Here is a 14,827-nt window from a genome sequence, read left to right as displayed (position 1 = left end):
ACAAAGTCTTAGGTACTCTTAGGTAGGAAGGTACTTACAGTCCCCTGAAGGTTATGGTAGGTAGGGACGGATGGTAAATTACAATGCAGCATGACACAAAGAAGTTTGAAAACTAAAAGCAGTACAACAGAAGGATCTGGGGACTCAGGAAAGGTTTCATTTAAAAAGTGACACCACAGAAGAGTTTTGAAGAATAAGAAGTTTGCCAAACAGCAGAGAAGTGGTAGTAAAAGTACACCCACCCACACAAAAACATATGCATGAGCCACGTACACACACACCACACACACAAAAAGGAAAATTTTCACAGCAGCAAATATGTCCAAAACATCTAGCTATATCTAAACAGACTTAGATCCCAAGTAAGCAAATACAAAACATTAACATGTATCCAGAAAAGGGAAATTTTTTCTCCTACATAGCTTATATTTCCATGTTATATAAGCCATGAGTTGTTACCAAAAAACAAACACTACAAACCGTTTCATTACTTCATAATGTGATATGTCAAGTGATATGCCAAGAGATGTGCATCTCCATTTCAGAGAACAAAATGTTAGAAAAACATAATAGGAATTCTTTTTCCAGGTCATCCCTAAAGTATAGACAAAGTAAATAAATGAACAAGCCATATCAGCATGACCTATCAGAGAGAGGAGTTTTAAGAACTTAAATGATGCCAAACAGAAAAACTAAAGCAACAAGAAAAAATTTATATAGTATTTAAATTGAAGATGGAAAGGTCCAATGAACAAAACCAAGGTAAAGATTATAATTTTAAAAACTGAAAACCCTAATATTCATTTTATTTTTTTCAAAGGCAGACTTTCTATAACAGAAGTCAATTCTATAGCTCTTTCAAAATATCTAGTGAAAGTCACAATGAAATGCAACTCCTGTTTAAGTATCACAGTTAGAAATTATCCTTAGTGAGGCAGAATGAGCACCTGGATCATCACCCAGAATGATTCCTATCACAGCACTAGATCCCTTGTATCAGTATTGTATGCAATTATATTCAAAAATTACAGCGCAGGGGGATCCCTGGGTGGCGCAGCGGTTTGGCGCCTGCCTTTGGCCCAGGGCGCGATCCTGGAGACCCAGGATCGAGTCCCACGTCAGGCTCCCGGTGCATGGAGCCTGCTTCTCCCTCTGCCTGTGTCTCTGCCTCTCTCTCTCTCTCTGTGTGACTATCATAAATAAATAAAATTAAAAAAAAAAATTACAGCGCAACTCCGATTAACTCTGTCCATAAAACTACCCTACCTGATGACACCTTGGTTTCTTTTGCTTCTTTGTGTCACAAAATCCACCAGAGGTCTAGGTAACAAATAAATCTTATTTAGTAGTATCTTTTCCTAAGACTGTATCACTATTTGCATAAGTTGTCCTTACTGCCTATTCCAGTAAGTACACAGAAAGTTTGCTTTTAAATATGTAATAACAGAGCAAACTTGTAAGTTAAAAATTTTTTTAATTTTTATTTATTTATGATAGTCACACACAGAGAGAGAGAGAGAGAGAGAGAGAGAGGCAGAGACAGGCAGAGAGAGAAGCAGGCTCCATGCACCGGGAGCCCGACGTGGGATTCGATCCCAAGTCTCCAGGATCGCGCCCTGGGCCAAAGGCAGGCGCCAAACCGCTGCGCCACCCAGGGATCCCAAAATTTTCAACATAACTTGAAAATACTATTTATCAGTGACTTTAATGCAAAAAACAAACCTATTTTCCCTAGTCTATTAACGTCTACTCTACTTTCACATACATAGATGTGAAGCATGCCATTACTTTTCTATAACATCAAGAACTCTTGTGATGCAAATGTCACTAAATAGGGCAAAATTATTGCTTCCCACAGATTGTGAAAAATTCTCTAAAAGCTTTTAAGAAGTACCCTTTAATGCCATTATCTACCAAAGAAAAACTAAAACAACTGTTAGAAGTGCTCTAAGGAAATCTATTCATATAAATCTGAAGCACTTATTTACTTATGAACAAAAATATTTCAGATTATAACTGTTAAGTATCTCCTGAAAAATCAAAAAGTAAATTAAACATCCAAAGTTATTAAGTAAAAATATAGGTAATTAGTTCTCTTGGGGAGGAATATCATTCTGAGTTTTATTTTATCTTCAAGATCAAGTACTTCTCAAACGAGGGGGATATAAATACACTCTAGCATTTTGCCCTAATTTTTCCACCACATAAATTTACTTTAAAACGGAAGTATCATAGAAACTGAATTTTTTTTAAAGGCTGTATTTACTGCTTGGTTGAGCATACAGGCAATTCTCCTTCCCCAAGAGTATCAGATTAGGTTACAGATACCTCTATACAGTGTACCTAGAATAAAAGGGTTCTGCTTAGGACAGTTCATTTTTATTGATGTAACGTTAATTAGGATGCAAAAAAGTGTGAAAACTTCTCAATTCCTGTCTAAATTACAAAGTATGCACAGAAGTCACTGCAATTCACTGCCCTGGGGGGGGGGGGGGGCGGGAGACGGAGAGAGAAAAGCACCTTTTTAAAATTAGTTGAGAATCTTACAAAGTCAAGAAAGTGGAGCATTTTTTCCTTTTTTTCCTCTTTTACACATACATTGTTATTTTCCCTTTAGATTCAATATCACAGAAGAACTGCGATCTCAGAACAAACTACAGAGGAGTTCAACATACATACAGCTTACTAAAAGCTCTTGGCCCGTTAAGTAGTATTTCAATGAAAATACCTGAACGCAGGCAGACCTCTAAGCATTTCAATGTAGACATTTTAACCACTGCGGTCCACTGTGATTCTCGACTAACCCTTTAGATCCGGGGTAGGGCAATCTTACAAAACTGCGGAAGGTCACGTGCTCGCTGACGTCTGAGGAAGAAGTGCTGTCCAACAGACGAAGGGCTCCCCCCAACAGTTCAGCTTAGACCCTGAACGCACCTAGATACTCTGACATCTCTATCCAAACCCCCCCCCCATATGCTGTTTCCACTTACGTTATTTCATGAGGGGGACCCCGAAAGTCACTCCGGGCGACTCTGGAGCTCTAAATATCCCGCCTGCCACGCGTGGCAGGGAAGGCGTTCACTTCCGAACCCGAGACGCAGGGGCAGCCTCCCTCCCTCGGGAGCAGCGGACCTTTCTCACTCGGTACTTTCTACCACTCGGCCGAGAACGTTTACGGGGCTCCGAGCCGTGTGTACCTTTCCCAACCATCAGAAACGGCCCCGAAGACCAAATTATAAGGAAGGAATAAGCCAGAGTCTTGGAGCAGAAGTTCCACGAAGATGAAACAGAACGTGTTGCACGCGCCCCCCCCCCCTCCTTCCCTCCCGGGGGATGCGGGCGGGCGGGCGGGCGAAGGCCTCTCCCAGGGATTCAAAGGAAGTTGGTGTTTAGGTTCCTCCCGACAGGGTGGTACCCGTATGTAAGACCTCGGGCGGGGGTGGGGGGTGGGGGACGCCGGAGCCACCGGGGCCGCAGCGGATGCACATTCTGAAACCTTCCAAGTGCGCTTTTTTTTATTATTATCAAAAAACAAAAACAAAAACAAAAACACGGCGAGGGAATCCTCATTCCCTAAGAACGAACCGTGCAGACGACGGGCGGGACTGCAGCCTCCACGAACCACCAGTGTGTGTGTGTGGGGGGGGGGGGCTCTCTGAACCCCACTCGGTTTCCTCCGTGAAACTTTTAAGGCAGCCCCGAGACAGCACAAGGTGGGGGGACACGGGGGGGCGGCGGAAGTGGAAACGCGGGGACTAGCAACTTGGCCCAACACAGGCCGCCCCGGGACCATCCCATCGCTGCTGCTGCCGCCGCTCCCTGCAGCCGCCCCCTCGGTACCCCAGGGCCCGGGGGGAGGGGGCTCCTCGAGGCCCGTCAGCCAGCCCCGCGTCCGTCTCATTACACACACACACACGCACACGCACACGCACAAGTTGCAGGTGATGGGAGTGCACGGAGGGAGAGACGGCGGCAGCCTGCTCGGAAGCGGCCCGGGCCCCGCCGCCGCCCGTCCTTCCCCAGGAAGCAGCGCGGCGGCGGACGCTGCTCGGCGCCGGCGGGAGCCCGGAGGAGCGCAGCCCGGGGGAAGCCGCAGCTCCCGCCGGGAGGGCCCCGCGTCCAGGGCCGCCGCTGCAGCCGCCCGAGCACCGCGACGCTTTACGTCCCGTCCACCAGCCTCCCCACACACACCCCCTCCCTCCCCCCTCCCTCCTTCCCTCCCTCCGCCGCCGCCGCCGCCACCCCCCCTCCCCGCCCGCTCCGCTCTCCCTCTCTCGATTGGAGCCCAGACAAAAGCAACGGGAAGCGGCGGGCCGGGACGCTGCCCGCGGACCCCGGGCGCGCCCGGCCCGGCCCCGAGGCACTCCCCAGCCTTGAGGGGGCCCCGAATCCGCCGCCCCCGCCGCGCGCCCCGCTGCCAGACTTCCGAAAATTTGCCAAAAACTCACCGCATGAATTTTCTTGTCCCGCGGATCCAAGATGGCGACGTATCCACCGCGGAGGCTGCTGGGAGCAAGACCTTTACCCTCTGACCCCCGCCGTGACCCCCGCCGTTCCGGCTTCACTCGCGGCGGCGGCGGAAGGTGGGAGCGGCGATGGCCGGCGGGACGAGGGATGCGGGGGGCGGGTGGGCGGCTTCCCGCGCGTTCCGGGAGGGGTGGGGGGAGGCGCCGCGCTGCCTCGGCGCCTCCTGCGCCGCTCCCGAGCCCGTCCCCCCGCGTCCGCCGGCGGGAGGCGCGCAGCTTGTCGGCGGCCGTTACAGCCGGCGGGGCCTGGGCGGCCGGGGTCCGGCTGCGGTGCGCGGGGTCCGGGGCGGGGGCGGGGGGTGGCGTCGGCCCGCCCTCCCCGGGGCGCGGAGCGTGTCGGTGTCGGACACCACGCCCCTCCCACGTCGGCCCTGCTGCCGCTCCCGCACCCGTTCCCACTCCCGCACCCGTCCCACTTCTGCACCCGCTCCGGCTTCCGCACTCGCTCCCGTTCCCGCTCCGGCGCCCGTTCCCACTCCCGCACCCGTTCGTTCCCACTCCCACTCCGCACCCGTTCGTTCCCGCACCCGTTCCCACTCCCGCACCCGCTCCTGCACCCGCTTCCGCTCCCACTCCCGCACCCGCTCCCGTTCCCACTTCTGCACCCGCTTCCGCTCCCGTTCTCGCACCCACTCCCGCACCATTCCCGCTTCCGCTCCGCACCCGCTCCCGCTTTCGCACCGACTCCCGTTCCCGTACCCGCTCCCGCACCCACTCCCGTTCTCCTCCCCCCCTCGATCCCCGCAGCCTCCCGGGCCTGTGCGCGCACTCGCAGGGCCCGGCCACCGGTCCCCATCCCCGCCTGACAAGTGAGTCCCCCCTGGGCTGAAACCGTTGCTATTTGCTGCTCACCACCCTTCCTTTTTTTCTTTTTTCTTTTTTTTAAACTTAGGTGGACGGGAGTTTACTGGGGAGCAGGTTCTAAAAGCACTGAGCTTGCGCTCGCTGCGTCGGGCGGGAGAGCATCTCCCGCTGCTGCTGCACTGTCCGCACGTGACGCCGGAGCGACCCGCTGCGCGGTGCGCTTGCCGAGGCTTCGCTAGAAACTTCAGGAGGTGGGAGTCTCTGGTTTGTTTGTTTTTTTTGTTTGTTTTTTTGTTTTTCAGAAAAGCGATTGTCGCTCGAAATCACATTTCTGTTCTTCGAAATAATTTCTTGACTCCTTTGTGTATCCATAAATGATTTCCCTTTTTTTTTTTTGTCCCTGTCCAGCATTTTTCTTTCTTTTTTTTTCCCCCTCTTTTTAAAGATTTTATTTATTTATTCATGAGAGACACAGAGAGAGAAGCAGTGACACAGGCAGAGGGAGAAGCAGGCTCCATGCCAGGAGCCCGACAGACGTGGGACTCGATCCTGGGACTCCAGGATGACGCCCTGGACCAAAGGCAGGCGCTAAACCGCTGAGCCGCTGAGCCACCCAGGGATCCCCCTTGTCTGGCATTTTTGAACCTAAGTCGTTGCATGTGTTTTGGAATTGTGTAGTTTCATACAGTGAATTTTTTTGCTGTTTTGTTTTCTTATCACGACCATAAGCACTTCTTGTAAAGTCAAAGGCATCTGCAGCGAATAAAATTTCTCCTCCCCTTGTGTGTTTCTTATATACAGTCCCTTTTTACTTCCCCCCAAAAGTACCACCGTGTTCCAATTTAAGACCTATCATGGAAGGGCAGGCAGAGAGCATTCATCAGCCTCCCAACAGAGGGAAAAGCATGCAAAGGAAAGGAAAGGGGACCGTTACGTTTGTGGAATGCAAGGTATTTGGACACATCAGTAAATATGTGAACTGACTTAGACTCCAAAGGGTGCTGAGCTAGCCAGGAGAAAATGTTTTGCCTGATTATCCATTTCATTACACGTCATGCCTCACGTTTTTTTTAACTTCAGGAAAATTCAAGGAGATACAACGCCTCTGCATGTCCTTTCCTCCCTGTCCCCAACAGCTCCTTCCTGACTCTTCGGGGTTCTCTTCCACTCAGTAAGATGGTGTGTTAGAAGCCTGAACATGCCTCTGAGCACATGTAGTCCAGCTTTATCCAGTTGCCACCCTTCTCCCTGCATGTACCAGGCTCTTTCGGTATGTAGCAGGGACTGTCCGTCATCCCCTAGAATTTCTCCATTTTTTTTATTTTTTAAAGATTTTATTTATTTATTCATGAGACACATAGAGGCAGAGACACAGGCAGGGGGAGAAGCAGGCTCCATGCGTGGAGCCCGTGGCGGGACTCGATCCCAGGACCCCGGGGTCACGTCCTGGGCTGAAGGCGGCATTAAACCACTGAGCCACCTGGGCTACCCTCTATTTTTTTTTTTTTTTTTTTAATACTAATAGACACAGACACTTGGCCGTCGGAAATAAAGAGTATTTTCCAGGCTCTCTGTCGCCATGCGGTAGTTCTGGTCAATGAGATGAGCAGGTATGCCCTGTGGCACCCCTTCAAGACCATCCGTAGGGGACAGGCCTTCAGTCCTTTTTTTTTTTTTCCTCTTAATCCCTGCACCCTAGAATACGGATGTAATAGCCTGGAACTCTTACTGTCAATTTGGGGGAAACGTGATCCCGTTAAGCCCCTTACACAGCGTTGTACCAGCCCCATGCTCTTTATGTTCAGATTTTGATGTGAGGGGGGAAAAAGTAAACTTCTGTCTTACTAAAGCCACTGTTTAGGGTCTCTTGTTCTCAACTGAATTAAATCTTAACTGATACTCCATCTCCGGACCCTTGCCCTTGGTGTTTTGTTTCCAGCTGGGATAGACTTTATGTCCGTATGGCTAACTCATTCTCACTCTTCAGTTCTTAAATCATCTTGACAAGGCCTTCCCTGGCCACCATATTTAAAGTAGCTCCTTTCCCCCATTTATTCGGTTTTTCAATAGCCTTTGTAACTTATCATTATCTTTATTATTATCTGGTTCCTTTCATCCTAATAAAAATTTTAAGCTCCACAAGAGCAGGGACTACATTTGCTTTGCTCATTGGTTTATTCTCCACACATAGTAGACATTAGGTAAGTCATGTTGAATGAATGAGACAGTGAATAAATCATTGAATGAGTGAAGTAGATTCTTACCTAAGATTAAGTCAACTTTTTTTTTTTCTTTTTAAATGTCTTGAAAGATTTCCTTCACAGAATGTGTAAAATCCAAGCTAGGAAGCAGCTAGGAAAACTAGTGCTGAACTACTGGAAAATGCTAGCTTCCAACCCTAGATAATGAAGATGTATACCTTTATCTGGGAAATTGATAAGGCTATTACACGAAAAACAGCTTAATTGGTGAGGCACACTGGCAAATCAGAAGAGTATTCCATGTCATATCTGGAGCAGAAATTCCCACTAAGTAGTTGTCTTCATCTCCAATGTAGGTAAGAGGAGCGCCTGGGTAGCCTGGTTGGTTGGGCATCACGTTCATCTCAGGATTGTGAGATCAGGCCCTATGTTGGGATCCACGCTCAGTGGGGAGTCTGCTTGAATTTCTCTCCCTCTGCCCCTATTCCCACTCCACACGCTCTCTTCTCTCTAAAGTAAATAAATTTTAATAAAATGCTAAGTAAGAATCTTAAGCTTTGGTAATATAAAAGTTTAATAGTCTAACTTATGAGTGACATAACATGTTATACATTAATTTGGTTACAGGTGTTATTTTAACAAGTGATTATTTCTTGATAATACCCGCAAGCATTCAGAGAAACGGGGCTTCTTAAATGTCTGAGGATATAAATCTCCACACTTCTGGAGTGCAGTTTAACATATGTATCAGAAGCCTTGAGCATGAGCATTTGATCCTGCAATTCCTCTTATAGAAATGTATCATACGGAAATAAGAATATGTGTAACAATTCGATTGCTAGAGTGAGGATATTGGTTAAATAAATTAAGCTACGTGCATAGTATGGAACAGTATTCAGGCCTTAAAAATGATGTGAAGGAGGAGCACCTGGCTGGGTCAGTCAGGAGGCCAAATGACTGGGTGGTAAGTTTGAGCCCCACATTGGATGTAGAGATAACTTTAATAAATATAACTTTTTAAAAAATGATGTGGACGGAATTTTATTGATATGATCTATTCAGTGTGAAGAGAAAATTTAAAACGTACAGTTGACCCTTCAAATAACTCAGGGGATAGAACACCTAACCTCCTTTCTGTGCATGGTCAGAAGTTCCTATTAAGGAACTATTGACCAGAAGCCTTACTGATAATATAAAGTCAGTTAACATAAATTCTGTATGTTACATGCATTATGTACTGTACTATAATAAAGCAAGCTAGAGAAAAAATACTAAGGAAATCATAAGGAAAATACATTTACAGTATTATATTTGTTGAAAAAAATCTGTATAAGTGGACCCATGTAGTTCAGACTGGTGTTATTCCCAGGGTCAACTGTAATTCCAATTTTGTGAAAATTTGTAAGTCTCCCAAAGAGCTAACATGATATGCACAAAGCGTTAATTCAGCCTTGCTGAACTGTTTTTATTTACAACTATCTTTATCTCATCATTTCTATTTTAATGGTTTTTAAACTTTCATAGGATAAAAATATTGTATAATACTATTTAAAAGGCTACTTCTCTCTTTGTAGAAACAAGTGGATAATTTGGGGCAATAGTACCACATACTCAGTTGCCAAGACTGAAATCTTTTATCCTTTCTTCTTCCCTATGCCCCACAAATAATTACCAATCTTGTGTATTTTACCTTCTAATTAAGACATAGTAATAGCAGCAACAGATGTACCAAACACTTAAGATCCACTACATGCCAGGCACTATTGTAAGCATTTTACCTAGATTGATTCCTGAAATCCTTGCATCTACTCTCTGTGCTAGGAACTGCTAAAATCTGTAGTACAAACTAAATTCTCTGTTAGGTCAGAAATGAGGACTGGTATGTCAGGGATAATTTCACCCAGTGGCTGTTTAAATTCCATGTTGAATGACTGGATAGATGTGGATGAAAGGAAGGGATGTTTTCAGTGAGGGGAGTAATGTGAGCAAAGGCAGTTTGTATTTGCAGCTGCCATACAAAGTACCACAGACTGGGTGGCATAAACAACAAATTCATTTCATCATAGTCTGAGACAAACTTGTTTTCTTCCCAGTGCCTCTGTCCTTGGCTTGGCGACGGCTCTCTTCATGTTTACATAGTATTCTCCCTGTATGTGAGTTTGTTTCCAAATTTCCCCTTTTCATAAGAATACCAGTCATACTGGATTGGGGTATACTCCTATGACTTCATTTAACATTGATTACTTTTAAAAATTCCTATCTCCAAATACAATCACGTTCTGAGGTACTGGGGATTAGTACCTCATAAGTATGGGGGGAACACAATACAATTCAGGCCAGCTGAGAAGCAGAAATGAGCATGGGCCAGCAACTAGGAGCAGACTAAGATAAGCAGAAGGAAGCTAGTAAAATTTGTGTAGAATCAGGTGGCAGGTTTGGGAGTGTTTTAGAATGCAGAATGCAGAAATGTTGATAGATGGCCTTTAATAAGTCACTGCTAATCAGTCCATTCCTAAGGTTTAGTCAGTACCAAAGAAGGAAAAAAAATTAAAAGAGGCGCCTGGGTGTGATGCAGGTCATGATCTCAGGGTCCTAGGATTGTGGGATCAAGCCCCACATTGGGCTCCGTGCTCAGCACAGTCTGCCTAGGTTTCTCTCTCTGCCTCTCCCCACTGTGTGCTCAAGCAGGTTCTCTCCCTCAAATAAATAAATCTTGAAAAAAAAATAGAATCATTTGTAGCATATGTTTTATCATATCTTACCACCTAACATCTTACCACCTAACATCAGCATTCTCATCTTGCAAAGATAATTAAGTTGTTATGAATCAAAAAATATATATATCTATGAATCATCTCTAAATTAATGTGATGTAGGGACGCCTGGGTGGCTCAGTTGTTTAACTGCCTGTCTTTGGCTCAGGGTCCGGGGAGAGAGCCTGTTCACAGGAAACCTGCTTCTTTCTCCCCTTTTGCCTGCTGCTCCCCCCTGCTTGTACATTTTCTTTCTCTCTGTCAAAATCTTTTTTAAAAAGTAATAATCTGACCTAAGTTTTTAACCATTCAAATCTCTTTATACAATAGAAGTTTTGTCCCACACATCATGCAAAAGAATCAACAAAATACTTTTTAATTTGCTTACTCAACTACATCAACTGTTAAATATTTAAATACATGGTTAAGCTGTTGTTTTTTTTTAATAAAAATGCCAATTAACTCTATGTATGAGTTACAAAGTATCTTCCACTTAAAAAAGTAAAATAACTCCCCAGAAAGTTTCAAGATTCAATGAATATACAATAGTAAATCAATTTAAAACACATGTAATCAGCCAATACATTTTTTCTGGCAATGGAAAATTAACTGAAAGCTGTTTAAAAGAGAAAGGGATTAAATGCTGAAATCATAGTAGGAATGAAACTAATATATATATACACACACAATAGATTGATGAAAGAGTTCTATGTGCTTTTTAAATAGTAATGGATTTAGTGATAACCATTCAAATGCTGAATGTTAACCTGTTTTGTAACTGAGTAATTTAAAGTGAAAATACATTCAGTATAAAAGAAAATGAAGGTTATGAAGACAATGAGACAGTAAAGATTATAAAATATATAGATCTCAAGAAAACCTTGGTCCTGGAAGAAGCAATCTAAACCTGCTCCCATACTTCAACTGATTCCATCCTATTCAGTAATTCTTGCTCTCAGGAACTGTTTTATGTTTAACCTAAATTTTTTACACTGCTTTTTTGTTTTTGGATTTTACTCTTATTCCTGGAAACTGCCCACACTGCAAATTGTTCATGGATGAAATACAGAGTTTAACAGATTTTTTTTCTACAAAATTATGGTATAAACCTGCTTAGTTTTCTATTTGATTGCTAATAAATGTATACCACAGAGTTTGTTAAAGAAACCCATTAATAACTAAATGTGTAGCATGCTGCAAAGTACAAGAAGTAAACAAAAAATGAGCATATAAACCTGCATCTGGACCACCACAGTACTGAGTGCTGACAAAATTATAACACGGGAAAAAATTTTTAGAAAGTTGTGGTTTAGGGGCACCTGGCTAGCTCAGTCGGTGGAGCATGTAACATTTGACCTCCAGATTGTAAATTCAAGCCCCACACTGTATGTAGAGATTACTTAAAAAGTTACATTAAAAAAAATACACAGTTCAGAAAGGGTAAGTGGAAACCTTAACATGTTATTGTTTTGAACCATCCATCACACATTACAGTGCTTGAAAATAGCCACAAGTCTGGCACAAAAAAATTATTCACGTTCATTGTACATCAGTTTTTGAAATCAAAAGTAAGTAACTTGGTTAATAATTGAAAAACTTTTTTTTTTAAGATTTTATTTATTTATTCATGAGAGACACAGAGAGAGAGAAAGAGGCAGAGACACAGGCAGAGGGAGAAGCAGGCTCCATGCAGGGAGCCTCCCAAGTGGGACTCAATCCTAGGTCTCCAGGGTCAGGCCCTGGGCTGAAGGCAGCACTAAACTGCTGCGCGACTGTGGCTGCCCAACATTTTGTTTCATAAAGGAACTGTCGGTTACCCGGTTAAACATGAATAATTAATTCTCAAAAACTGCATTGGAACTTTTCTATGAGTACACATGATGCCTGTTACATGTTAAGATTTATTTATTTTAGAATGAGCAGGAGGGGCAGAGGGAGAGGGAGAGAGAATCTCAAGCAGGCTGTGTGATGAGCATGCCAGGCTTGAGATCACAACCTGAGCCAAAATCCAAGAGTCAGTCACTCAACCCACTGGGCTACCCAGGCACCCCCATAGCAGTTTCATTTAAAATGATTGTTCAGTAAGAGGAACAAATAGTTTACTAGTCAGGTTGCCTTAAGTTGCCAAGGCTTAGAGAAACTCAGCAACAGGTTACATATATTAGTGTTCAGCTCTGATGTCTTTCAAAAATAAAGCCTTTAGCTAGCCTTCCAATCTGTGATGAATGCAATAGAACTAATAAAAACTTATTGGATCAACTATGCATATTTTTAAAAATTTAAAAATAAGAGCATAAGATCTAAAAATCTAAAAAAAAAAAAGTAGAACATACTGTACTTGAAGCATCCCCCATTCCAAAAAGTCATTGTGAGGGGTACCTGGGTGGCCCAGTGGGTCTGACTCTTGGTTAAGTATCTGACTCTAGGTTTCTGCTCAGGTCATAGTCTCAGGGTCATGAGATAGAGACACCCACATGGGGCTCTGAGCTCAGTACAGAGTCAGCTTGTCTCCCTTCCTCCCTCTCTGCCCCTCCCTCGTGTGCTCATGCTGTCTCTCTCTCTCAAATAAATAAGTAAAATATTTAAAATGAGTCATTGTAATGATAAATGACCAGCATCTCTAATAATGCCATAATTGGGAGGAAGATATGTTCCATTGTATGTATTCTTTTTAAGATATTCTGTACAATTGAGGTTACTGTTTATAAAAACATTTCATATTAGAGAATCAAACTTAAGCATTTTATGAAATCTCATTATGAAGTCTATAGTGACACTATCTGAAATACAAAGTTTTTTTTATCTTCAACCTGTCACCTATACATTTCATGCAATATGTGATGCTTAAAAATACCAAAACAACCATGAAAATAAAGGAATTTGGACAGTCCCTTAGGATTTGTATAATAAGGACTTCTCCTATAATTGTGTTTCCAAAGTTTTGCATTATTTTCATGGCACTTTTTTTGAACTCTTCATAAGTTTTCTGTATCCTGTACAATTTTTACCAGATATAAACATAAAAGGATGCTTCTAATATAACCAGTTCTGAGAATAATAGAATAAATGCTTTCTCATATGAATATATTGTTCTGTTCTCACTTGGTATCCATTTATTATTCATTATTCAAATGTGATCAAATCTCAGTTATGTGCCACACATTGTGTTTTATTATCATGTAATTCTCGAAGAAACTATGTGATATAGGTATAATAGTATAACTTCCTCCATTTTCTTGTATGCCGCATGTGTGTAGCAGATCTTCTCCAATTTATATTTGTGACCATATTTTGCCCTTCAAATATCCTTATCCTTATCTTGAATTACTATTTATTACTCATCACCTTTGGAATGGATCACAGTAATGTTAAAACTGCTTAGTATTCTGACCCAAACAATAAAGACGTTATTACTCTCCAGTGCTTTTATGAATCACTATCATCTGTAAAAATAGGTAGGTAGGCTAAAAAGAAAAACCAAATAAGGTAACCAGTGGGAAGAATGTAAGAGTCTTAGAAACCAGAAAGTAGCTGCAACAAACCAATCAGGACAAGAAAACCTCAAACAGTAATTAGAGATAAAATAGGAGGTCAATATTAGCCTGGTAATAATTATAGCTACTACTTAATTCGGCATCTACTGAATTGCAAGTACCATAATTACATGATTTCTTTTTTTTTAAATTTTATTTATTTATGATAGTCACAGAGAGAGAGAGAGAGAGAGAGAGAGAGAGAGGCAGAGACACAGGCAGAGAGAGAAGCAGGCTCCATGCACCGGGAGCCTGACGTGGGATTCGATCCTGGGTCTCTAGGACCGCGCCCTGGGCCAAAGGCAGGCGCCAAACCGCTGCGCCACCCAGGGATCCCAATTACATGATTTCACTCAGATGCATAACATGATGTAGGTAGTATTCACATTGCACAGGTGAGGAAATGGAGGCTCAAAGAATGGTTGCCTTCAATTACACAGATTATTTTCACCTTCACAGCCTGTTCTCTCTTTTTTAAAAATGCAAGTAGTTTATAATATTGTGTATTTTATATATCTATGTATATGTACATATTTTGTGTGTACATATACATATACACACATTTGGGTGGGGGCAGTGAGGAAAGAGCCCAAATATTTCACAAGATTCTTTAAGTGCTCCTTAGTGAAAAAGTTTTACCAATCACTAAAATTCACTGTTGGGCAGGCACCTGGGTGGCTCAGTCAGTTGAGGCCTCCAGGTCTCCATTGCAGCTCAGGTATTGATCTCAGGGTTGTGAGTTCAAGTCCCACATTGGGCTCCATACTGAGTGTGGAGCTAAATAAATAAATAAATCCATTTCTAAATTAAAGTCGGACTTTAGGAAAAAAACCACCTCGCTGTGAGCTCAGTGCATTTATTATGAGGAAAGAAACTCTAAGACAGCTTGGCTGAATCAATCAAATGAATAAATATGGAGAACCTAGATAGGTAATTAAAATTCTGGTTCAACTAATAATTGTTGACTCCTATTAATGCACCAGCTATACAGATTATATAGCACTGTTTCT

General features: G+C 43.4%; 2 protein-coding genes across 5 annotated transcripts in view; one reads left to right on the top strand and one right to left on the bottom strand.

The window, feature by feature from the left end:
* CNOT2 (CCR4-NOT transcription complex subunit 2) overlaps positions 1 to 4,586 on the bottom strand; it is a 116,276-nt gene extending 111,690 nt beyond the window's left edge. For 2 of the 4 annotated variants that reach the window (XM_025476602.3, XM_035721737.2), the window contains exon 1: positions 4,449 to 4,532. In XM_025476602.3, the coding sequence (XP_025332387.3) occupies positions 4,449 to 4,453 (5 nt within the window). In that variant the 5' untranslated portion in view covers positions 4,454 to 4,532. Of the gene's footprint in view, positions 1 to 4,448 lie in introns of all 4 variants that reach the window. The other 2 variants (XM_025476603.3, XM_025476607.3) reach the window with 2 other exon arrangements.
* A 9-nt stretch (positions 4,587 to 4,595) lies between these two features.
* Positions 4,596 to 6,124, top strand: LOC125755896 (serine/arginine repetitive matrix protein 2-like). Its single transcript, XM_049115162.1, has 2 exons — positions 4,596 to 5,581; positions 5,739 to 6,124. The coding sequence occupies exon 1, from the start codon at positions 4,596 to 4,598 to the stop codon at positions 5,337 to 5,339; it is 744 nt and encodes a 247-aa protein (XP_048971119.1). The 3' UTR covers positions 5,340 to 5,581; positions 5,739 to 6,124.
* Positions 6,125 to 14,827: the final 8,703 nt, after the last annotated feature.

Source organism: Canis lupus, chromosome 10 (assembly GCF_003254725.2).
Source record: "Canis lupus dingo isolate Sandy chromosome 10, ASM325472v2, whole genome shotgun sequence".
Taxonomy (NCBI): Eukaryota; Metazoa; Chordata; class Mammalia; order Carnivora; family Canidae; genus Canis; species Canis lupus.
The sequence above is the reverse complement of the archived record's forward strand: the minus strand, read 5'-3'. Positions and strand labels throughout refer to the sequence as shown.